General features: G+C 35.5%; 1 protein-coding gene across 1 annotated transcript in view; it reads left to right on the plus strand.

The window, feature by feature from the left end:
* Positions 1–22,921, plus strand: part of LOC107096202 — a 47,627-nt gene that overhangs the window by 18,823 nt on the left and 5,883 nt on the right. The window contains exons 4-11 of the mRNA XM_015392771.1: positions 5,475–5,588; positions 8,632–8,800; positions 11,190–11,355; positions 11,444–11,546; positions 13,398–13,599; positions 13,730–13,893; positions 16,630–16,860; positions 18,557–18,620. Coding sequence (XP_015248257.1) covers positions 5,475–5,588; positions 8,632–8,800; positions 11,190–11,355; positions 11,444–11,546; positions 13,398–13,599; positions 13,730–13,893; positions 16,630–16,860; positions 18,557–18,620 — 1,213 coding nt within the window. The remainder of the gene's footprint in view (positions 1–5,474; positions 5,589–8,631; positions 8,801–11,189; positions 11,356–11,443; positions 11,547–13,397; positions 13,600–13,729; positions 13,894–16,629; positions 16,861–18,556; positions 18,621–22,921) is intronic.

The following is a 22,921-nucleotide window of genomic DNA, read 5'->3' on the forward strand; positions in this document are numbered from 1 at the left end:
TATATTTTTTTTTTTTATAGAAAAGTAGTATGCAAGACTCACGTATGTAGGAGCATCTCACATAAAAAGAAATATATTGAATGCTATTAACTTTAGTATTTCAGTAAAATCCTAAAATTCTTAAGATGATTACAGCATCACTTAGGACCCATAGAACATTTTTTAAATCCAGACATATTGAAAAGCAGTGTCTATGTACAGCACAGTATGCATTCAGTCCTTACAAACCTCCTTCTGCATGAATTATTGCATCCAACAGTGTGGCATGGAGACAATAACACTGTGGCTCAGCTGTTAAAAATAAAAAATAAAAAAATGGGTTGCTTAGAAATGAATATCAACATGTCAAGTTTGCGATTCTTTATTGATGCTTCTCACACTAGAATATATAACTGTGCCCTTTGTGTACATTAATAATTTGACACATAACGAAAATGTAAGATTGTTTGTGTTCAAAGCATTAACCTGCAAGCCTTGGCTCACAAATACAGAACCTCTGATAAGATTTAGGATAGCTTTCTAATTCTGTACATTTTGGCTGGCTGTCATCTTATAATGGTTCAGATGTAATCAAAAAAAGCTTTTGATGAATTAGTTTGTTCTCAGTCAAACCTGGTTCCCTGTTTTATGTGCAGAGAATTATTTCAGTTCAGAATGAGCAGCTGAGCCAAGTGATGTGCTAAGCTGATAAACTCAACACTGACAGTTTGATGTTGCCCAGGAGGGAAAAAAAGTGAATGCTAGTAATGCACACATAGGAGATTAGAGGAAAGCTGTAGCAGCTAAGCTGTAGACCGATGCTGTAAATTCAAAAACCTTTGAATTTCAATAAAACTATTGCCTATGTTAAAACACATTAAACAGGGATTTGAGTCCTATATGCTAGATAAATTAATCATTACACTAAAATGGGCCCAAGAAAACTACATTTCCAGATCAAAAAATATAAAAAAATAACACATTAAATCCCACTCCACGCTCCAGAAAGATAAGAATTTTCCCAACATGCCAGTTCTTTTCAGGCTTCTTTCACTGGTAGTTAATTAATTTGGTAGTGTTCAAAATGACCCCCCACACCCGCATACACATAATAGTAATATTCACAGTATACTGAGCCAATTGGATTTTCAAACAATTTTTAAAGGAATGACATTGAAAACTTACTTCAGAAAACTTTTAATCTATGTGCAGTTATTGTTCAGCTAGAGCACATTTTTCACTGCCTGGTGCTGTCGGTCAGCTCACATTATTCATTCCTTTATCAGCTAGTTGTTTATTCTTTATATGGGTCTTCTATATAACCTTTATTTAGCTGCTGTTTGGTATTTTTAGTTCAACCTTTTAGTATTTCTTTTCAGTTTTCTCCTGTGGATTGAAGCAGATGTCTTCATTCTGCCTGTGATGGCGCAATGCACTGCAATCCTATCAATCCATTCTGATTGTAAAATACATAAAAGGATTTCCCTGCTCTTGGAAAGCTGGGCAGGCTTAACTGAACATTGCCTTTTACATTGCTGTTGTTAGCAATGATAGATGGATCTCTAAAAGGTTTATTTCTCAACTTAGTTTCAACATGTTGCAAACAGATCTTTGCATTTGTCCTTAATGATAATAGAATTAACCAAAAGTCTCTTTAGAGGCAAATCTTGCGCCACGAGTCCATCCCCCTGCAGTACCAGACCTCTGCTCCAAATTATAGAAATGTTTCTCCAGATAATACAACAGATTTCAACATATTTGGAAAGATTTTGTCCCATCAGTCATTTTATGCAGAGTGAAAATGAAAGCAGATGAGGTTTTATATGTTTAACAATAAATATCAGTTTAGTCATACAAAAGACTAAACAGAATCTCGATTTCAAATCAGATATAGAATCAATTGTTAGATCTAACCCTTCATCCTAATTCGCTTTGAACAGTAACTGTGCACAGCCATCTTCAAAGATAAAATTGAGTATTCACTGGGGGATTCTGTCCTGACCAGTAATAGGTATTTAATTGATTGTAGTAAATAACCTTTCTGCGGTTCAGTCCACTGTGCTTGTGAAATGGCAGATTTGTTTTTTAACAGCATTATATATCGGCATTTTGACATTCCAGCTATTTCTGTACAAGGAACTGGCAACAGTTAGCAACATTTTAGTGTTTTAATTCTGTTAAACACAAACATTCCCTCATAATTAATTTATATAGTCTCAATAAAAAATGATGGATGGATGGATGGATGGATGGATGGATGGATGGATGGATGGATGGATGGATGGATGGATGGATTTGGCACAGGAGTGATGTTTTCTTAAATGGAAAAGCAGGTAAGATTGTCAGAAGATGTTTTTACAGAAAACCCTTATCTAATCTTTTCACCTGTGATATTTCTCGATATTTCAGACGAAAAGAAGGGAGTATAAATGTCCATCCAGGAGGGAGGGTGACTCTGCCTAAACCTTTCTTTGTCCTTTAAAGTTTCTTATCAGCTCCATTCTCTTCCTTTTATTTTCTCACTGATTTACAACCTACCGAGGGCATTTGACTATCACAGTTTGACCATTCTTTGAATTATAGCAGGAGCATCAAGGGGCTGCACAAGCAAGCAGAATTTTCTGGGAGGGGCTGCTTGTGTGCTGGGCCCATTGATGTCACACTGGCTTGGGGTCTTGGCATAAGGCCGAGACTAGACCAATGGAGCCGACACAACCTAGGGGAGAGAGAGCCAAAAGAATAACTGGAAACTGCATCAGCAAAGGCCCTTGAAAAAAAGAAAAAAGAAAAAAAACAGAGAAAGCAGTCAGAGAAAAAACAATTGCATCCTGTAATCTTAGGAACAAACGTAGCAAAAGGTGAGTAATCTGGGTCAAAGTTCAAGAACAAAGTCACAGGACTAGGCAGTAAAACAATGAAGCTCATTAGAAAGGAGTATTTAAAGAAAACACCACTGAGGTGTCTCTGTTTGAGGTGCAGTGGCTCAGCAGGAAATGCCATTCATTCATTTACTGCATGTAGATGTAACGCAGCTGAAATAACCCCAGAGGTATTTCTTAGAAGATGCTGTGCTGTTGCACCTCATGAAAGTAGGTTTAGTCTCATGTTTGAATAACAACTCAGGTTTTTCTTTTCAGTTATTCATTTGGGCAATCTGTCATCTCTGGCTATATGTAATAAATACTCTGCACAGAGGCAGGTGGACTTATCAAAACATGATTACCTTTCTGCCACATTCACACTATATCCCATGGCATGTGTTATATATTATATATGTATGTGTGTGCACATGGAAAATATATACAAGTAATAGTTTACGGACAAATGCTTCAGTGCTGCACTAAGCATTCAAGAACACTGTGGAATGATTAAAAAAAACATTTTCTGAATTCTGTATCCATTTTTTAATATTTACATTATTTTATTTCAAATGTATTCCTTATTTTCTTGGGACTTTGAGGTACCATATCCAGAAGTGTAATATTTGCAAAGGGGAAGGGGAAAATTGACAAAGTAAACAAAATCTTTTATAAATGACTAAGACCATTCATATGCACAGCCTTTTTCTCCCTCGAGAAGAAAATGGACTCATTTATTAGTTGCAGTCATTACTCCAATCCCACTTTGCACAAGACACTGTTAGTGTAGGCCTGTATGCATGCAGGATAACACCTCCTTCCGTCTGTTAACACTCGGCATGCTAACAGCTTCTTCAAAATGCATCTGAGTCTGGCTCATTGACAAATTGTCTTCGGTCTCCCTAGGCCTAATTTTCTCTGCAGGCGTCTGAAAATCTGTGCAGCCACAGCTTGCGCTTGCAACAACTCTGTTCTGGCAATGCCAGGTAGTGAGTGGATAAATTCAATATAAGGGATTAATTCCGTGTCCTTGGTGTCCTCATTGTACATGCAGCAGTCCTTAATAGAAGCATATTTACCAAAAGAGAAATTTGTATCAATATTTATCAAAAGTGCATGAAAGTAACCTAAAGAAAAACCCTTTCCTAAGGATATTTTCAATGTTTTGTTCTTCTTACTCTTTTATTTGTCAAGCTGTCGTTGCAAGATTTTATATTGAACTGATTGCAGAAGAATAAAAAAGAAATAAAAACCAATTTTTTCCACTTTTCTTAAATCCAATTATCTTTTGGACATAAATAAAAGTAATAAAATTTTGGATTTATCTGTATTAAGTTAGACTGGAAATATATATCTCTAAACTTCAATTTACTGTTCTGCCACCACTCAGCACCATTGGCATCCATAAAACTCAGCTATTCCAACGCTACCCCATGCACATGCGGAGCATAGTAATTAAGGCTGATTCATAGAGTGACGGTAGCGGTGATTAGCAAATCACATCACCATTATGTTACAATGGATAAAATATAGCTGATGAGACATTACATTATGTGGTAAATTATGTTAAGGGGCTTTATATTCTTCAAAATTTTGATGAGATTACACATATATGGGAGGACTGGTTAAAATTTATGAAATTAAAGTAAAAACACTGGGAATTCCTGCAAATGATCCCTTTGTGCCAATGATTCAGCGACATATTACATGAATTAAAAAAATACAGCTCATTGCACAATGTGAAAAATAATTACATTTCCCCCCTCTGCACAGTACAGAGGTGTATTAACGGGGCAAAGCTGTATTACCTCGTTGATGTCTGCAAAAGTAGACAGGAAAGAGAGCTTTTATCCCCCCCACCAAATACATGCCCTTCTGAAATGACTGGCACTGCTTTTTCAACAGAGAAGCATGTGGTGACATTTAAAAGCTTAGCTGCAAAAAACCAAGAGGGATTGTCAAATCCCTCACTGATCTATAGTTGAAAAGAAAGGGAATCAAACTTTTACGGAATTGAATTGCATTTGGGGGGTATTTTTAAACTTGACGTAGCAAGCACACTATCTCCCCTTGATGCTGTCATCATCATGTTGGGTAATTTAGGCGCAGATGGAGACGTTTACAGATGACAAAAGTATTCGACAAAATAGGTGAATTCTAACAAAACAGAATATACTTACATTTAAACCAATAGAACCTGATCATGATATTTTAGATTTCTAATCATTACTTTGCAACTTTTTGTGGTGAAATATTAATCTGTGTAAGTAAAATGAAAATGTGCAGAACTAAAAATAGACAGTGTTTTAAAAATTTCAGAGATTCTTTTGAGTTTTGTTTGTACGATGCAAGATACTGTAGACTCCATGGTACAACAAAGCCTGGTATAGTTTTGAATCAAACTTTTCTAGCGGTTCCAGGTATGATTAAATATTTCCAGTACATTATTTCATAGTTTAATTGTTTAAACCCTGTTGCAGTGGTCTACCTCGTCAAGGGTGCTATGTCCAGACCTTTTATTCAAACACCACTTATTTCAGACAGGTTTAACATTATATGTAAATGTCTGCATTGCTGTTACTAATATGAAAACTCAACAGAACTGATATGACCCAATGTCTGTTTTTGTCTTTTCAGGACCATGCAGTGTTTGGCCTCAACGTGAATATTTCAAGGCCATTGATTCTTATTGTAACGTCTTCAAACGAGGCTTTTACCCTTTTTCAACTCAACAAAGATGTAAAAGTTTATGTAAGTAGCCTCCTTTAATTTTTCTATAAAGGTTTCCTATTTTTCTTTTCATCCAGTTTGTTAAAACTCTGGTCAGTATAATAATCTTATCTACCTTTTCAACAAATTAATTGTTCTTTTCTTTTAAGCGTAAAACAGTCAGAATCTTTATGGTATTCCATTTGGATTTACTGTAATAACACAATACAAATTGTGACAAGTTAAAACTAAATTATGGTGTCCATTTTACAAAGATTTTTTGATTTTTTTTGCTAAATATTTTCACCTCAGTCCGACTGGACAGATTTTTATAACTGCAACTCTAAGGCTTATATTTAAGCCCTTCTGTTGTAGCTCTGTCTGAATGCTTTGGGTCATTGCTGTAAGGTGAACCTGTTCCCAAAGTCTTTTGCAGCTTTTATCAAGTTTTGTTTCAGAATTGCTCTGTGTTTAGCTCTATCCATCATGTCAGAACAGCTTCCCTGTCCATGCTGAGGAAAAGCATCCCTATACTAGGTTGCTTACACTTCTACTAGTGTTCAGGGTGCTTAGGGGTGTTTTTATTTTTCACACATGGCTTTTTCAATATAACAAACTCTTATTTACTATTTTCTGTTGGTCTCAGACAAATCTTAAATTTTTGATCTACACTATTAAACTAACAAGTAGCCAATAACAAGATGGGATGATGGTTTGACACTGTAAATTTTATGTACCAATAAATGGTATTTTTAAACCTTTATACACTGATAACATGAATTTAAAACAATATATCTATCATCCAAATCAAGTAAAGTGGTGAGCTTTCATCTGGTAAGTACTAGTAATGTTATTTTTTATAGTAATTTAAGCAAATTAGTATACCTTATGTAAATCTTCCAATTTTTATAACACGTTCAGATATATGGAAATTTTATATTAATTTCAGCTAAACTGAACAATTTATGTAAGATAACAAAACAATAACGAATTAGGAAATACAATGAATTCTTCCCCAGTGTAATAAAAAAAAATACAGATTTAGATAAAGTAGATGTTGGCAGCACTATTAACCCCTCTAAAAATGGTTAAAATGCTAAAAAGATTATTCCGCACTGTTCAGCATTTTGAAAGTTATCTGTTATTTCTCATTTGCCTGCTAAACAATTTACTTAAGTTGAAGTCTCAGTGAATTTGCCTCATATGCTGTTAATCCTTGTGTGCTTAAAAAAAGAAAGTGTTTCACAGCATTGTGCAGAGTTAGAAATTTTATTGTGACAAGAGTGATTTAAAATAATGAATAAACTACAAACTGAGACATCCTCTCCAAGCCTTTTTGTGTTATGAGTATGAGTATATTAAGTGAAATAACAGCTGTCTAATCAGTGTGATGACATGCTCCCAGGCATGTCAACAATTACTGATATGCTGACAGCAGCGTAGTACCACATCCTGTATCATGTCCTGTCATGAGCCTGGACAACATTCACTGTGATGGCAGGATGTTTTTGTGGGATCAGCTCTATCACTTTTGGATAACAGGGCTTTGCCAGAGATTTCAGTGTAAGAGAATAAACATCTGTTGAGAATCCAAGAAAGTATCCGTCAGTAGCGTGACAGCAGGCCTCAGTGTCATGGTTCCTCTCAGCCTCACGAGGCTGACACGTTCACAGAAGGATGTAAACAAAAAAGGCATTAGCATTGCTTTTATTTTACTGAAATTCTGTGAGTGTCATACCTTTTTTTGATGGAAGCAAGTCAGTGGTTGTCAAGGAGATTTATTCTTATTTCATTCTTTATATTAAATATAAAATGATTCATACTTATCAGTTTTAAATAGATCGACATTCATATTGCCTATGATGTGAAGCTGGACCTGTACTCAACACCACTGATGACTAATTAATAATAAAAAAATACAAATCATTTATTCGTTTCATCCCCCATTAGAGACTGGTGCTTTTTTGGACTTTCCCTTCAATATTTTTGGTAGCTTTAGAATATCACTGACAGTAATGTGATTAAAATTCCATGGCGTTAAGCTTTATACCTTTTTCTCAATTTTTCAGACTTCTCCATCTGCCTGTTCCCCTTGTGAATGACTCTCTTTTTTATGTTTGCAGTCCCTCTCTATACTATTTTTAATCCTATGTCAATCAAATATTCATGTAGAAAGAGGTAAGACTCCCTCTGGCTTACCCCGCTTACACAATTTGTTCTGCTTTGTGACGCAAAGACATCCACAAAAACCCACATCCACAGTCATTGTGAGTCATTTAGAGAATAGACACTCCATCATTACTTACAAGATAATTTAGAAACATTACAAGTGGTTTTAACACTTGTAACATTATAACTTGTTTTTAATTATTACCTAATTTGCATCCAAGAGATAGAATCCATTTCAGCCTGTGGAATTCCTTCTCCAAACATAAGTGGAATAGTATGAGGAGTCTGATAGTTTGTGAAGCAGGATCTAATATGCATTATGCATTTCAAAGCTTTGAACAAAAGATAAGCTACTCTGAATTTGTATAATGCAGTTGAAAGAGATTTTCTAATGCACTTCTACACTTGTAACACTAGTAAAGCAGTGCTGCTCTCAGCAGATATAAGCTCCTTTTAGAAACTATTCGCTCTGCATTCCTCTGCTCTTTTATCCATGGACCACAACATGTAAACTACATAATTTCCCATTGGCCGAGACAAGGAAACAGCAGTGTCTAGTCAACGAGATTGATGTATATATTTATACCTCATATGGAGCCAGATTCCTGCCGACTATGGTGACGCACAAAGCTAAAAAGGTCCCATTTCCTGGCCCCACTCAGGAAGCAAAGGAAAGACCTTGGCTCCAACGAGGTTGTGCAACTGGGCTTGTGGACACTTAACCATAATAACTTTTTTTTTTTTCAGAGTCAGAGTCCCTGCTCTAAAAAAATAGATGAGGGGTTTGGGAGGGATAGGATAAAGGATTTGAGAAGAATGACAGGGGAACATGATGATTTGAAAACACTGAGCAAAATCTTTTTTGCTGTAGTTAAGTGAAGAAAATGAATTTCTGTATTTGTGTTGTGCTTCGCAGATAATTAATTCCAAAATCAAAACGGTTGTTACACAACCAAATGTTTTCGAAGAAGATGTCCCTGATAAAAAAGAAAAACTGATCACCTGGGCAGAGGAGAGATTTGGTGGAGTGACATCATTCACTACTCTTCAAAATCCCTCACTTATCACACTGACAGAAGCAGAAGGTAAGAAATATTCTGTTTATCTTTGTATGGGTCTGAACAACTTCTTGTCTGTGCACACTTGTCCAAATATTTTCAAATGCATACATAGGCTATATGGACATAGGACTTTAATGAACCACACAGAAGAGCTTTAACAAACTATAAAAATAAAATCTGACTCCACCACCCTGGTCTCCCACCTCACAGAAGTAACCCCAGTGCTTGCTGCATGTCAACCGCATCATTATAACAATGAAGTGAGTCCCCAGCATCTCAGGGGAAATTTTTAAGGTAGCTTTTATACCACCTTAAACAACCGTTGACCTCATATTTTCTCTCCCTCTTGGAGAACATAAGTACCTAATTTAGGAATCCTAAGAATTCTTTTCCAACACCAAATCTTATTCTCAGTGCCGATTTAGTTCTGACATTTTTAATTGTCATGAGGAGAATGTGGGATAAAATTCCACAAAAAAAAAATTCTGTAGAGTTTCTGCTCTGAGATGTGATTTCGTGTGTGGGTGATCTCCACATACATTAGCCTCCTCCTATAGTAGAGAAAACATTTAAGTTTAGTTTACTGGCTTCTCTAAATTTCTCTCGGGGAGTGTGTTTACTCTGTCTTCGTTGAGTCCAAAAACAGTTTCAGCCTTTCCGCTGCACCTCTCTCTTTTTTAACATAGACCTTTTGTTTACCTTTGTTTTATATGAATAGTTTTCAGTTTACACAAAAGGGGGCTCTAGTTATTGGTCACACTCTTGTATTCTGAAGCTTCCACTTAGGACTTGATAAGGTTAGACAGGTGTTAACTGTTAATCAATCAATGCCATAAGAGAGCGGATACACACTGGTGAGCAGTATGGTTTTAATTAGGTAAAATAGAGCCGCAGAAATGTTCATTACGCACGCAGAAGCATGGCTTTGTTGGGTAAAACAGCACATTAGATTAAGTTGAAGTGCACGGTGGCCCTGAAGGGTCATCCAAAGGCCACTATAGAAGTGTGTCAAAAAAATTAAATAGACCAGAAATTATTTTCTTTGAGAATACAGGCCTCATGCGTTTGTGTCATCATGTTTAGTTGGTTGATTTCTATTGTTGTGTTACATTGGACATTTTTGTCTAAGACTATTTTGAGAAACATTTTATTTGATCCATTCTGAGTTTCAGATCTTAAAAAAGCTTTTTGTTTTAAGGGCATTTTAAATTAAACATCTAGTTAGTTTCATTTCTTGAATCCTGGGTATGGGTAACTTTTAGTCCTTAGTACAGGATTGGAAAAGTACCTTTAGATGGCTAGATATGATTTATATTATGATAGTTGGTTTAATTATTGACATTTGAATAATTACATGAACGCATTAATAGTAAAAATACTGTTAATTAGTCAATTATATTTGGCAAATTATAATATAGTTGCATGCTTTACAATGCTTACCTTTATTTACAGTACTAAGACTCAAGGATCAAAAAGTGTATTCCAATAATTCACAATTTGTTTGTATTTTCCTGGTTTTAGGGTTTTCACTCATATAAATGATAAAAAAAGATTAACTGAGTTGAGCCTATGTCTGCTTTCTTCCTGGGTCTTTCCAAGTTGGACTGGCATTGATTAGCAAATAAACTTGACGGTCTTTCTTTGTGTTTTCCTGTAATGGACTGTTGATTGGTTACGGCTTACCTTGCCTTTAATGGCTGATGGAATTTCTCATCATACTCTTGTCTTTTTTCTTTTTTTACCATGGGAAGATGTATTCTAATATTAAACATAAAAAAGTTATTCAGTACAAATAATTATTTTTCAAGAACCAGACATTTCAAAAATGTCCAAACTAGTTCTGTATAATAAGAGCAGAGACACAAAGTAAGGAAATATGTTATTCTTTAACAGTAGCATTTTGAAAGTTAAGGTGATAAAAAAACTGGCCACTAATAGACACGTAAAATGTATAGATTAAGGACATTGTGACAAGTTCTTGCCATCAGGGGTATCAGTGTGCAAACATATTTAAGAACAAATCCATCTTAAGGCAGTCTGATCCAAAGACAAGCTTTGTCTTTGCTGAATGTGATGAGTGCTCTTTTTTATTCTCGTGGTACTATCTAAAGGGAAATGAGCTTAATCCCTTAATTTCTATCCTTCTCTAGTTCAGAAAGACACAAATCAATTGAGGAACTTAGTCTGAAAACCTCCTCTCTGAGCATCAGTCTCACTTACAGCACAATGCTAAATCAATCTAAGATACTGTCACCTGAATCAAACTTATAACTTTAGAATCTTTGCTGGTACTGCTTTAGCGTAACACTGACTTGCTCATTACAACCAATGAGCTACTGTATAACATTTAATAGGACGTCATTTTCTTCAATGATAACTGATTAACTTGGATTTTCCTTTTTTTGTTTTATAGGAACCAAACCAGGTTCTTCAAACTGTGTACTTGAAAATGAAGATATCACAAGAAAGAATTTCCTTGAGATTAAAACAAATTGGCACAAATCTTGCACCCCAGAGCCACAAAGCCTTGGTCATGATGAGATTCACGTCATAAACATCAAAGAGGAATCTGCTGTTCGGTAACCGTGATATTTTCAAGGAAGATCATTTTTACATTCATTGTTTCTTGGCAAAGGTTTTTATAATACTACTTTTTCGGTTTGGCAGCAATGTATCCTTGCTTGTTAAAACACAAGGGCTTTCTTTGTTCCTGAGAGGCCCTAAGGGCACGACATGGACATTCCTCAGGGAAGATTCTTGGAAGATTGGTGTAAGTTTCCATGTTACTTTTTATTACTTTAGATACGATCAGCATAGATGGGTGATGGAATTTCAGTTTTAGAAAACATTATACTTCAACTAGGCTCCTCCTCCTGCTCTTTTAATATTTTATCCACAATCTTAACCCCTTGAGGCTCATTGCTGCAAATGTTCAACAAATCCTTCGTATTACATGCACAGCCAAGATAACATGTGGATTCCCTCAGTGCTAGTTACATTCAATGTGGACCAAGGAACCTTTGGCAAACTCTTGTTTCTATTAGAACTCATCTCTAATGGTGTATGTTATCAATTGCCATTATGTAAAAATGTTAATCCCTTTTGTTGTCCCTCAGTGGGGAAATTTACCTCTTCATTTGACCCATCCCCTTGGGGAGTGGTGGGCTGTCATTGTGTGGGGCCCAGGGAGCAGTGTGGGGTTAAGGGTGATGCTCAGGAGCCCAGAGTGGAGGCTTTTGGGAGTGGACCGGGTACTTGCAACCTTTTCAGAGCACAATCAAACTGCTAAAACAGTCCCTATTATAAATGTGTAATATCGCAACAGTTGTATTTATTTATTGATTGAAAAGAAAGTTTAAAAATTACAATTTGGCAACTACTTAAAGCCAAAAAAAGGCAAAAAACTGGCTAAAACTATTTAAGCATTGGGTAGGTGTGAAATCATGGATGTGCCATTATAGACCCTAAGAATAAAAGACTAAGAATAGAAAGAATATCTAAAAAGATCTAAGAATATAAACACATTTGTGGTAAATATTTTTGAGGCAAAGTAGGTACTATCAAAGGTGGATCCTCAACTTTAGTGTTTACAGCTAGAATCCAATGATTAGGCATCAAATGTAAATGTAGGGATTGACTAAGGCCTGAACCTTCAGAAGGAAAATGAAGACAGTAACAAAGTCAGCGTTCCAGGACTAACTTCCCTATGGGATCTTGATAAAGTTATTATAGTGTTCATCTTGAAAACTGATAACTGCAACGGTGTCTTTGCAGGTCTACTGAAAATGTGATCAGACAGCTGTAGTTAATCCAGAGTGCTGCTGCCCATATTCATAAGAAAAAACAGAAAATAGAGCAAATAGAGGTTGTAACTTAAATACTTTAGGTAGTTTATAAATTACAGAATTGCTTGGCACTAAAAAGCATTAAAGACATGTTGTCAATATATAATTTTTTTACTTTAAATTACCAAACAGGTACAGCATGCGGTTCTTATACTGCTTTTATCTGGAACTGACTCCCAGAAATTAGTTAATGCACTGAAACCCTGAGTTATTTTGAATTTGGTTAAAAAATCCAGTTTCTTTAGAGTTTTCTTTGTTTGTTCTTTTTAGATTGTTTTCTGGATCCTCATTAATTTAAGTTTATAGTCCAACTTCTCTGTACCTGTGTTTAAAATGTTACTACAGTGAAATTTTTTTTAAATGTCCATGTTCTGTCCACGTTAAGCACTTTGAATAACCGCAAAACTCAAATGTTCTATACAATAAAATTTTTCTTGCCTGACACTAGGACACATTTCTGTCTATTTGTAACAAGCTACAGTGCGTATAATACAGAACATTCAAATCACTTGCATCAGAAGATGCCTTTTCAGTGCTTGTTGAAATTCCTCGTTATTTAGTACTTAGGGCGACAATGGCGTAGGAGTTCAAACCGTCTCAGTCATTGTCCTTCGGCAAGACTCTTCACCCACATTGCCTACTGATGGTATTCAGAGGGCCAATGTTTGCGTGAATGACTGAATATAGAAAAGGTGCCGAAAAGTACAAGCATTTATTTGTAAGATGGTATTCTAGTATGAAATGATTTATTTTAATTCTGTCTCCTCTTCCTCTAGTCTAACAACGACATCCAGTTACCCCAAATCCTAGGGAGATACAAAGCTTCATATAATGGTACACTGAGTGGTGACAAGGCAGAGAACGTGCAGAGAATGGCTTTGGAATATTTTAAAGCCAGTTACTTCACAAGCTACAGTGAAATAGAACTGAATGCTCCGACCCTTTTTCTGGTGATTGGAAAACAAAACAATCTGACAGGTATAACTTTTAGTAATCACACTATTAATGAAAAAAAAAATAAAAACTGTAAAAGAATGCAGAAAGTATAAATGATCAAAGCTACAAAATGAATGTTGCACTATTTATAAAAAATGTATTTTTTTTTTAGAAACATCTACAGCTGAATTACCAATGATAAAAGAGATGACACCAGCCACAACTGCTTCCACAAACAAGATGCCTCTGACGATGGAACTGTATACCTCCCCAGACTATCGCTTACCCTTAGACCCTGAAACCAGATTGCCAACTAACAAGAGGATTTATGCAGAGGTAGGATTGCATTTATACATATTTTTTTGCATTTCTTAAAAAGCTACATTTACTCACTCATATCATACACCATTTTCTATCTTAATTGCCTGTATCAATTAAAACACCAGGAATACTCACAGGTACCTGTCAAACGAGGCTCCAACCAAGATGTTTAGCAGAACATTTTATTGATTAAGTGTGACAGTAAATGGATGGATGGACGGATGGATGTGTGAAACCTAAATCTAAAATAATAGATTTAATAATTACTAAGTTATTAAGTACTTAAGTTGCCTTTACCTAGATACTTTTTTACTCTGTTATATTCAATGCCCAGCCAGCTGAACATTGGATTATTATTGAATAATGTTCTGATAGTTTAAGATGTTTATTGCCCAACCCCGTAGGGGTGGTAAATATCTTATTTGATCTGATATTTTTGGGGCTGTCATATATTGTCTAGGAAGACATGCCCTACTAGCTGTGTGTTAAAAAAATAAATGAAAGAGTGATTCAAACTCAAAACTTGGTCAAACAGGTAATTATGCACATACATGGAATACATTCATGACACCTTCCTTTCAAAATATAAGAGTTTATTGACAAAAATTGTTCAGCTCCAAGTCAAACATATTTCAGTTAAAAACTCTAAACTAGTTAAACTAAACTAAACTACTATGTACAAAGAGGAAGGGGAAAAATGGTTAAAAACCATATTACAGTTTAAGATGGATTTTGTGTTTGAAAAACCAAAGTTAATCTGGAAGAATTTGGGATGTGATCAAATTTGCTTTTCACTCATCTAGAGAAATTGGAATGTTTTCAAACCAATTCACAATGCAAATCCATGAGGTGAATACAAAATAATTTGGCCAAATAATGTTTTATTAAATGATTTGCTTAATCAGGAACCAGTAACCTTTAGTTAAATGATTCTTTACCTACTGGCGACCTGTCCAGGGTGTATCCCACCTCTCACCCTTAAACAACTGGAGATAGGCCCTGGAGATAGGCACCAGTTCTCAAGCTTCAACAACAGCTCAAAACATATTACTGTTGCACAGTGTAACATGCAATCCATCCAGTTAGCTTTGTCTTTACTCATCAGTAAACACATGAACTGATCAATCTCATAAAAAGAAATATTTGTTTGTTCTGTCCCGGATTGTGCCAGATCTGCAAATCTCTGTCCATGTCCATTTTGGAAGGTTTGAGTTTCATCAAGTAGCAGCTTAGCAGCTGTTTTATGAGCAAAACTGCATCCCTTCTCCAGTGGGCATGTAAAGCTTTTAATTGTGGACTTAAAAAGTTTGTAAGGCTGCTTCAAATTTTCACAGCAGGTATGGATCACCTCACATTTTCACACAGAGCTCATTCTTATACATTCCAAGTGCAGGTTTTTTTGTGCAAAGACACGCTAGAGGCCCCTGATCTCACTGAAATGCTCTTTAGGGACTCTTAAAAGTCTTAACACACAAGAAACCTCCCAACATCCTTCTGTTAAATAATTCCAAAAAATTGTCTCTCCTAAGAGATTTTAGCCAAAAAGAGTAAACATAGCTTAAATATTGAGGGATATAAAAACATTCCTTGAATAAAAGAAACCAGGTCTTGTTGATATCCCTTCTTAAAGGAGTAAAATAAGAGTTTTATTTTTTTTTTAAGTATTTCCATCTAAATTCTCAAGATAATTAAAATAGTATTGGACATCCATCTGTATCCAGTATCCAATATCCAGTTCTTAAATAATGATATTTAATGTAATTTATATCACTTCATACAACTTTAGCTAAAAAAAAAGTAATCATATTTGCATTCATAATTTAGACTTTAGATGCAAGTTATGATAGGCTTCCTTCCGAACCTTAGTTATTGATCAAATTATCTAAATTGTCTTCATTATATCCCCACAATAGTTAAGGAAAAATGCTTCTAAAAAGTTGGTTTTAGAAAAAATGAACAGATCTCTTTTGACAGCAAATTATTGGTTGTACCATTAGTAATTAGATATCATGTGCTATGATGGATGTTTCACTGATCGTTTCTCCAGTAGTCATCAATAAAATGTTCCATATAGAACTGTATTATGAAGACTAGGCGAGATGTGTAATCAGCACCACTTCTTTGGATATTAACCTCTTTATACAACTGAAGAAGTGAGATAAACTAATTTATTCGTGTCCAACTTAGAAAGGTTTTGCGTCAGCAAATTAAAAGCAGTTCAGTAGAAATGCAACAAATAGTTTAACACCACATTGCTATGCTTTTAATGGAAGCAGATAAAATGGATCATGATGATAGATGGTGGTTAATGTTCTGTTGGTAAGGTGACTTTTTAAAAGTAGAAATAAGTTTTGTTGTTTCAAAGTGAGGAAATTCAGGTGTGTCAGTGGCAAACAATTGGTTAACTGAACACATACAGGTATACACTGGACTAGAAAAGCTATGAAAAAAACAGAAAATCAAAATCTAAAAGATTATACTAAAAAGAAAAAAAAAATATTCCAAACTCAGAAAACAACAACATGGTGTAGTTGTTAAAAACGGCACATTTAAGACAAAAAAAGGAAACAGCCCAGATACAGAATTATATTAACTCAATATGACAAAGAATGGTTTTATTAATCTACTAATCATTTTTCAGAGAGTAGACAACGTTGCTGCTAGCAGTATAAAATACTGTAGTCCTCTTTTGCCCATATGAGTGATTTTTCCCCCTTTCAGTTTACTTAACATCCTTTCTTTTCCTTGCAGATATCTGGACATGCTATAGGGGATATAAAATTGACCCTCAAGGTGAATAGCTGCATCATGTGCTCCAAGGCCTCCTGCTCTGTAAGGAGAGAGCTCCCTTTCATTCTAGAGGCCTGCTCTGTAGACTCCTGTCACAACAGTGCTCGTCTCAGCTTCTCCTTGGATCAGCTACAAGAGGTGACATCCACAACGTGGGATCTCGAATGCTCTGTTAACGTCTGCTTCGGTCCGGTGGGTACTTGACTAAGAGATTTCTTAAATCTAATTGATTTCCCTCTGAAACCTTGGAGTCTGAGATTTTACATACAATGCATCATTATTAAAAGAAATTCCAAAGGAAATGTAACCTAAGGAGAAATATTCTCATTTTCAGTTGAGGAGTATTCTAATGTTAAGAATAATCCACATATGATAGAAGGAAGGATTATTCTCTTTTTAGGCCTTTTTGATTTTTAACATTGCAAATGAAATGTAGCTTTATAAAACTCCAAACATGCTATTTAAATTGTAGCTACCCTTGTCCGTTCACTTTATCCCCAGTTTGGTTTTACAGTTTACGGTTTGTCTAGGGTTATTATCCAAGTAATATGAAGCACTGCCCAGTGACATTTGCTGCACATGTTGGAATCCAGGCTGACAGTAAATCACTATGCACACACCAGGGTGCCTTTGGTTTCTGTCATATCATCAATATGTACTAACTAAGCTGCTGTTGCTGGCAGCCATGTTTTCACAATGACTCCACATTTTTAGGGGATGTTACTTATCTGAGATCATGAGCTATTCTAAGCTGTATCTATATTTATTTTTTCTGGTTGCTTCCGATTTATTTGCTCCTGAAAGCCCGACCCCTTACAGTAGGTATGACATGTAAACCGCTTGCTTGGTCACGTTGTTCATATTATAGAAACTCCCTTAAATTTATTTCCATTGGTATTAAACTTGTAACTATCTACCACAGGAGATTAGGTATGAACATACTGCCTTTTTATGTCTGGTTTCCAACCTGGTGTCTTTGTAGAGCCTCTCCCTTTCCAAAAATGGATTTTCTGCTTTCCTAAATCAATATTTGAAAAAAAAAGCAACTCCCTGCAAAAAATATATTTTCTTTATTAAAGCTTTCCTTTTTTGATAAGGAATTTTTTAAAGTAAGCACTCATCTAAAGCAAGCACTTACTGTAAGAAAGGCATCCAACTTAATACGAATTATCGTTTTTTTGTTTTTTTTTGACAGACAGTGGTTGATAACTCAAAAAAAAACAAAAACGTGTCTATTTTGCTTTTTTCTGGCCGGATAAAATGCAGTCATGTCTCAGTATGTCTTCCAACATCTTCCTGCTTTCGCCGCATTTGTTTTAAACACACCGCCCATGCTAAAAATAACTATCATTGAGTCTGCTTTATATCCATGTTGTGACGTTGTCAGCACAAGTTATTAATGCTTAGTATGGTGTGTTCACTGATCTGAGAAAGAATGAATTGTTGTTTGCCACCAGCTGGTCACCAGTCATGGACAACAATCATTTGATTTGGGTCACGCTCCAAATGTTATTAATGGAATCTTCTTTAGCAAAGAAATAGTCCTAGTCTTCACTGTTCCCTTCCATCCAGGGTGTTTTGTTTTCTTTTTTTCTTTTTTTTTGCGTGAGAACTTATATGTTCTATGATTTAGCCTCTTTTTATTTATTTATCAATTTTTATTTTTTTTTTACAAAAATCTTGTTACTTAACACAGTTCTGTTTCAGTTACATTAATATCTCTCATTACATTAATAGCTCAGTATGTTTTGAATTTGAAAAAAAAAACCTATATGTACACTTTTTACATATATTTATCATTATTGTTATCGTTAATGATTTTTTCATTTCTGCAAATTTCACATTTTTTTTTACTTGGTTTCATTTGTTCTTTTTATATAACCCACAGCATTGTTTGGGAGTAGAACGAGTGAAGAGGAATCTGGAAGTAATACAGTCATGCCAACCACCAGGTCAGTAATCTTTTTTTTTTTTTTTTTTTTTAATATAATACCCTGAGTTCATTTTCAGAAAATTCTAATCCAAAAAGAAAAAGTTACTCAGCTAATCTCAAATGATAAACTTATCAAACTATCATACAAAGAACTACAACCTGTATATTACCTTTCATGCCTACAGAAATTAACTACTAATCAGTCAGTCGGTAACTGACCTGTGCTGCCTGCTTTAAATTTTTATTATAGTTTCTTACAGCACACACTGGATACTGCCCGGGAGGTTGTCATAGCAGTGAACACAGGATATTCAGTGAGGCCAGTGAATGGTTGTAGGGCGGGCCTTGTCCTTTAGGAAGGTCTGCAGGTTGACCTCGTGGCCACAGTTACACATAACAGCTCTCAGGAGAAAAAGCAGCTGGCGGGGGGTAAAATGCTTTGTTTTCAAAAAGTCTGACTATATTATTGAAAAACCAATCGACAGGTTGGACTCACTAATATATATTTTGTAAAATAAGAGATAAAATTTTTTTTTACTCGATAAATCTCTAAAAACAGCACTGAACTTGTAATTTAGCTGTTTTTTGAACACTTGACCTTTTTGTTTTTAACAAAAAGTCATTTTCTGATACATTTCGCAAGTCTGAAACTTAATTAACGTAATAATTTTTTTGACACTGCTTTTTTTCAGTTCAATAAAATACCACAACATTTAGTTAGTGATACGTTTCATCTATGAATATCATTTTGTGTCAGACAATATCTGGCTTTATACATAAAACTTTAGCGTACAATATACTCCCATCTTTGTCTTGTTGTTTCAGTGGAAAACCTGTTGCTTTAATGTCAGTGTTGCACTGGAACTCATACTAGCTTCTTTACCATTGTGATGGTGAAAAAGGCTTGGGTTCTATAGTGAATCAACATTTAATCATCAAAGTAATGTTGAGCTACAGAACAGTTTGTAAGCCATACACAAGGTTTTGATTGTTACAAAACATCCATGTGTACTTTGAGCTTCCACGCCTTTTGGTCTATTGAAAAATATCTTATTGTTAATGTAAAAATATATCGTAACAAACAATTTATAGATGTGTGGGATTCCAACATGAAATAAGTAATTAACATCCTGTGATTGCAAAACGCATGTGCCACCATTTAATTTACTCACATACAACAATTTAGGTCTATATGTCCTTTTTTTTGTTTACTTAAAATTAATAACAATCAATAATCTTGGTTTCCCTGTATAAATGAAGGTATGTCAGAGAAAAACTGCTTTTTTTTCTTTAAACTGTGTAAATCTGACAAGCTTAGTGATGAAGATAGAATAAGAGGTATAAATAAGCATAAGGCATCAGGCAGCATTGTTCTTCAAGCCTTTATCAAGCAGGACTGAGTGTGCTATTCAGCAATCCTTCCTGTTTGCTCATTTTTATACTGGGGCAGGGAGTCATGATGCAGGCCTGCTGTCTCTCCATACCTCCCCACCTGCACGGCAGCTTCTGTTTCCTGCCGCTGTTTATTCAGCTTTGCTGTCAAAGGATTGCTTATACAAACTAGCAGAGCCAATGACTGGAGAAAACAAGTCTCTTAGGAAGGCCCCCTTAAGATGCTGTGATGCTCTTTCCCCTTTCATGGTCAAAGAATGTTTCTTTGCAGCCTGATAGCGTTGGACTGCAGTCCGTATAAAAGGCCACCAGATGTCCCCGTTTCAGTGCCCTGAGTAATTTAAGATTGACTCTTAGCGTTTATGTTTGCATATTCTATAAGAGTGCAAATATTATTGATATATATCTGCTAATGAAAAGAATGATATCTGCTCACTCCAGCATATTTCCACACTATCTTATTTTAAATGCACCTGGTGTGTTGGGTAGAGGTATGTTTTCTCAAAAAACCTTTTTCTCTTTCCCCTGTGTACCCCCCTCAAGGCTATATCAGTGCATGTGAGCTGTGTTATATGAAATCTATCGCAAAACTTTACTTAGCTTGTTCCAGCAGGAAACAGGAGGCGGGCAGAGGGAGGTGAGAGAAACTCATGCACAGGTGATGATTAGTTTCTTAGAAATGTTCTGCTTGCTTTGCAGAAGATCTCTACGCAGCACTGCAAGTAGAGAGAAAAAAAAAAACATCTGTTTCCACCGTCTCGATTTTCATACAATACAGAACAAGACTAGTGGCCCTGTTTTGCTGAAGATTTCTGACAGCTTACATGGTGCTGTTGTAAATTACAATTTTACAATCAATTCCTCTCAGTCAGACACAATAGCATATGAAAAACCAAACATTTCTCAATGTTAACATCGTCAAATTGAAATCATATGGTCACAAAAGGATGCAGGGACATCTAAGATATTTCTTTTTTCCTACACAGATTAAAGTGGTCAATATTTTCTAATATGTTGCAGTTACAGATACAAGTCTTTTGGAATGAATATATCTAAGAGCCTTTTACCCCTACAAAGTGTGCAGGCTCAGATGGGCACATACTGTATAGAGCATTTGGTAGATCCAGCATCGAGTCTTAGTTCTGAATTTTGATTAAAATATGTTAGAGATGTAGACTTCTAAGTTTTCCATTTAACGGTATCACAAAAAATCATCATGCTCCCAAAACCTGTTTTTAAAGTGAAACTGTTTAAGGCTAGGATGATGTTAGTTTTTTGATACACATTCTGTTTTACAAGGTCAAGGTGTTTATTGTTGAACTAATCTGAACATATTTTTTCCCTCCTCTGTTATCGGTGGTTTCGATCTTGGTCCTCTTCAATCAAAATGAGTTTTGTGAAGCACATGAAAAAAAGCTTAACAGATACTCCTACCTTACCTTTAGATTTCTGAAGGTGGTTTACAGGTCTCATGGTCCTTTTGGTGGACTCTGTAAAGAAAGGTATTGTTGCTCAGCTTGTCAATATGGATGGAGAGTAATGTCCTAATACATTTTCAGTAGTGCCATATTTTTCATCTCTAATCTTCTTCCCAACTTTGTCCTGGACCTCTCATAGGGTGACGGACACCAGCTCATTGTTTTTTTTTGTGATGCTGTTTAACCAAAATTATCCAAGAAACATCTAATGCCTTAATGAAAAATGCCAATTCAAATGTTGGCTTTAGCTAAACAAAAATTTCTACTAGTGGCTGGCAATCAGGTTATAGATGTTTTTTTTTTTTTTTTTTTAAGGTAGTAATTGACCTCCCAAATGAAGGAGGTGGTTTAGGCGGATGGCTAGTGTTACTCACAAGTGTTACAAAAAATACAACTACTTTAACTATTTTATTAATTGGATGAATATCCTCTTTTATGTATTTCAAACATTATTTTTTTTAATATAATGTAAGGCACTGAGTTCGAGCCTTGCAATAAGTTCTTAGTTTATGATATAGTGTTAGTTCAGATGAACTCTTATTAATTTGTTAAAAAAAGAACTACACTTCACAGATAAACATGTATAGCTTCTGTTTGTCTAAGCCTTTTACTCACCTGTGGATTCATAAACTGACAGAACCCGGTTTACAACATACTATATTTTACCAAATAATTATATGACCACTATATCCCCATTTACACTACCCTTTTGAAACCGTGCCGAGAACAGCCCGAGCACTGTAACTGAGATAACTGTTGAGTGTAAATGGAACGCAACTGAACTAAACCATGCCAGACACAACCGAACCGTGCTAAATCTAGTACTAGTTCAACAGTAGGGCTTGGAACCGGTTCAGTTCTGGCTCGGTTCTCTGATAACAAAGAGCGCATGAGCAGACCATGTCATCTCCTATTTACAGTCATCTGACTCATTTTGCGGGTTTTCCACCGTATCCGGCTTTTTGATTAATTTGGTCGGAGGAGGCAGATACGTTACTGAATGTTATGGGGGCGCCATTTTTGTTTGAGTAATTCCCGCCTTAAGAGCTCTACTGTCGTGGACCGCCGATAGGAGGCAGGGAGCCGTGTCAGCATGATGTGTAAATGGTCATAAGCTGCCAAGGTCGGCACGGTTCCAGTAACTGATCCAAGCTTGGTCCGAACGCGGTACGGATTGGTTTCAGAGGGGTAGTGTAAATGGGGCATATGGGGTAATCATTCAACATTGATGCAACATTAGTCTTTTGACTTCTTTACTTGTCTTTGTTATGGCATTGTGATTTACTTTTTTATTTATGTTCTATTCATGTACAGCACTTTAAATAGTCTTGTAAATAAAATGTTCTCTCAAAAATGTTGCCTTCCCTTTAACATGTAAGAAAAATTAGTAAAGGGATATGCTACAGTAATGTGCCTGATCATAACACAGCAGGACACTTTGAATTTCCCA

This window comes from Cyprinodon variegatus, unplaced genomic scaffold, assembly GCF_000732505.1.
Source record: "Cyprinodon variegatus isolate N-32 unplaced genomic scaffold, C_variegatus-1.0 Scaffold23, whole genome shotgun sequence".
NCBI lineage: Eukaryota > Metazoa > Chordata > Actinopteri > Cyprinodontiformes > Cyprinodontidae > Cyprinodon > Cyprinodon variegatus.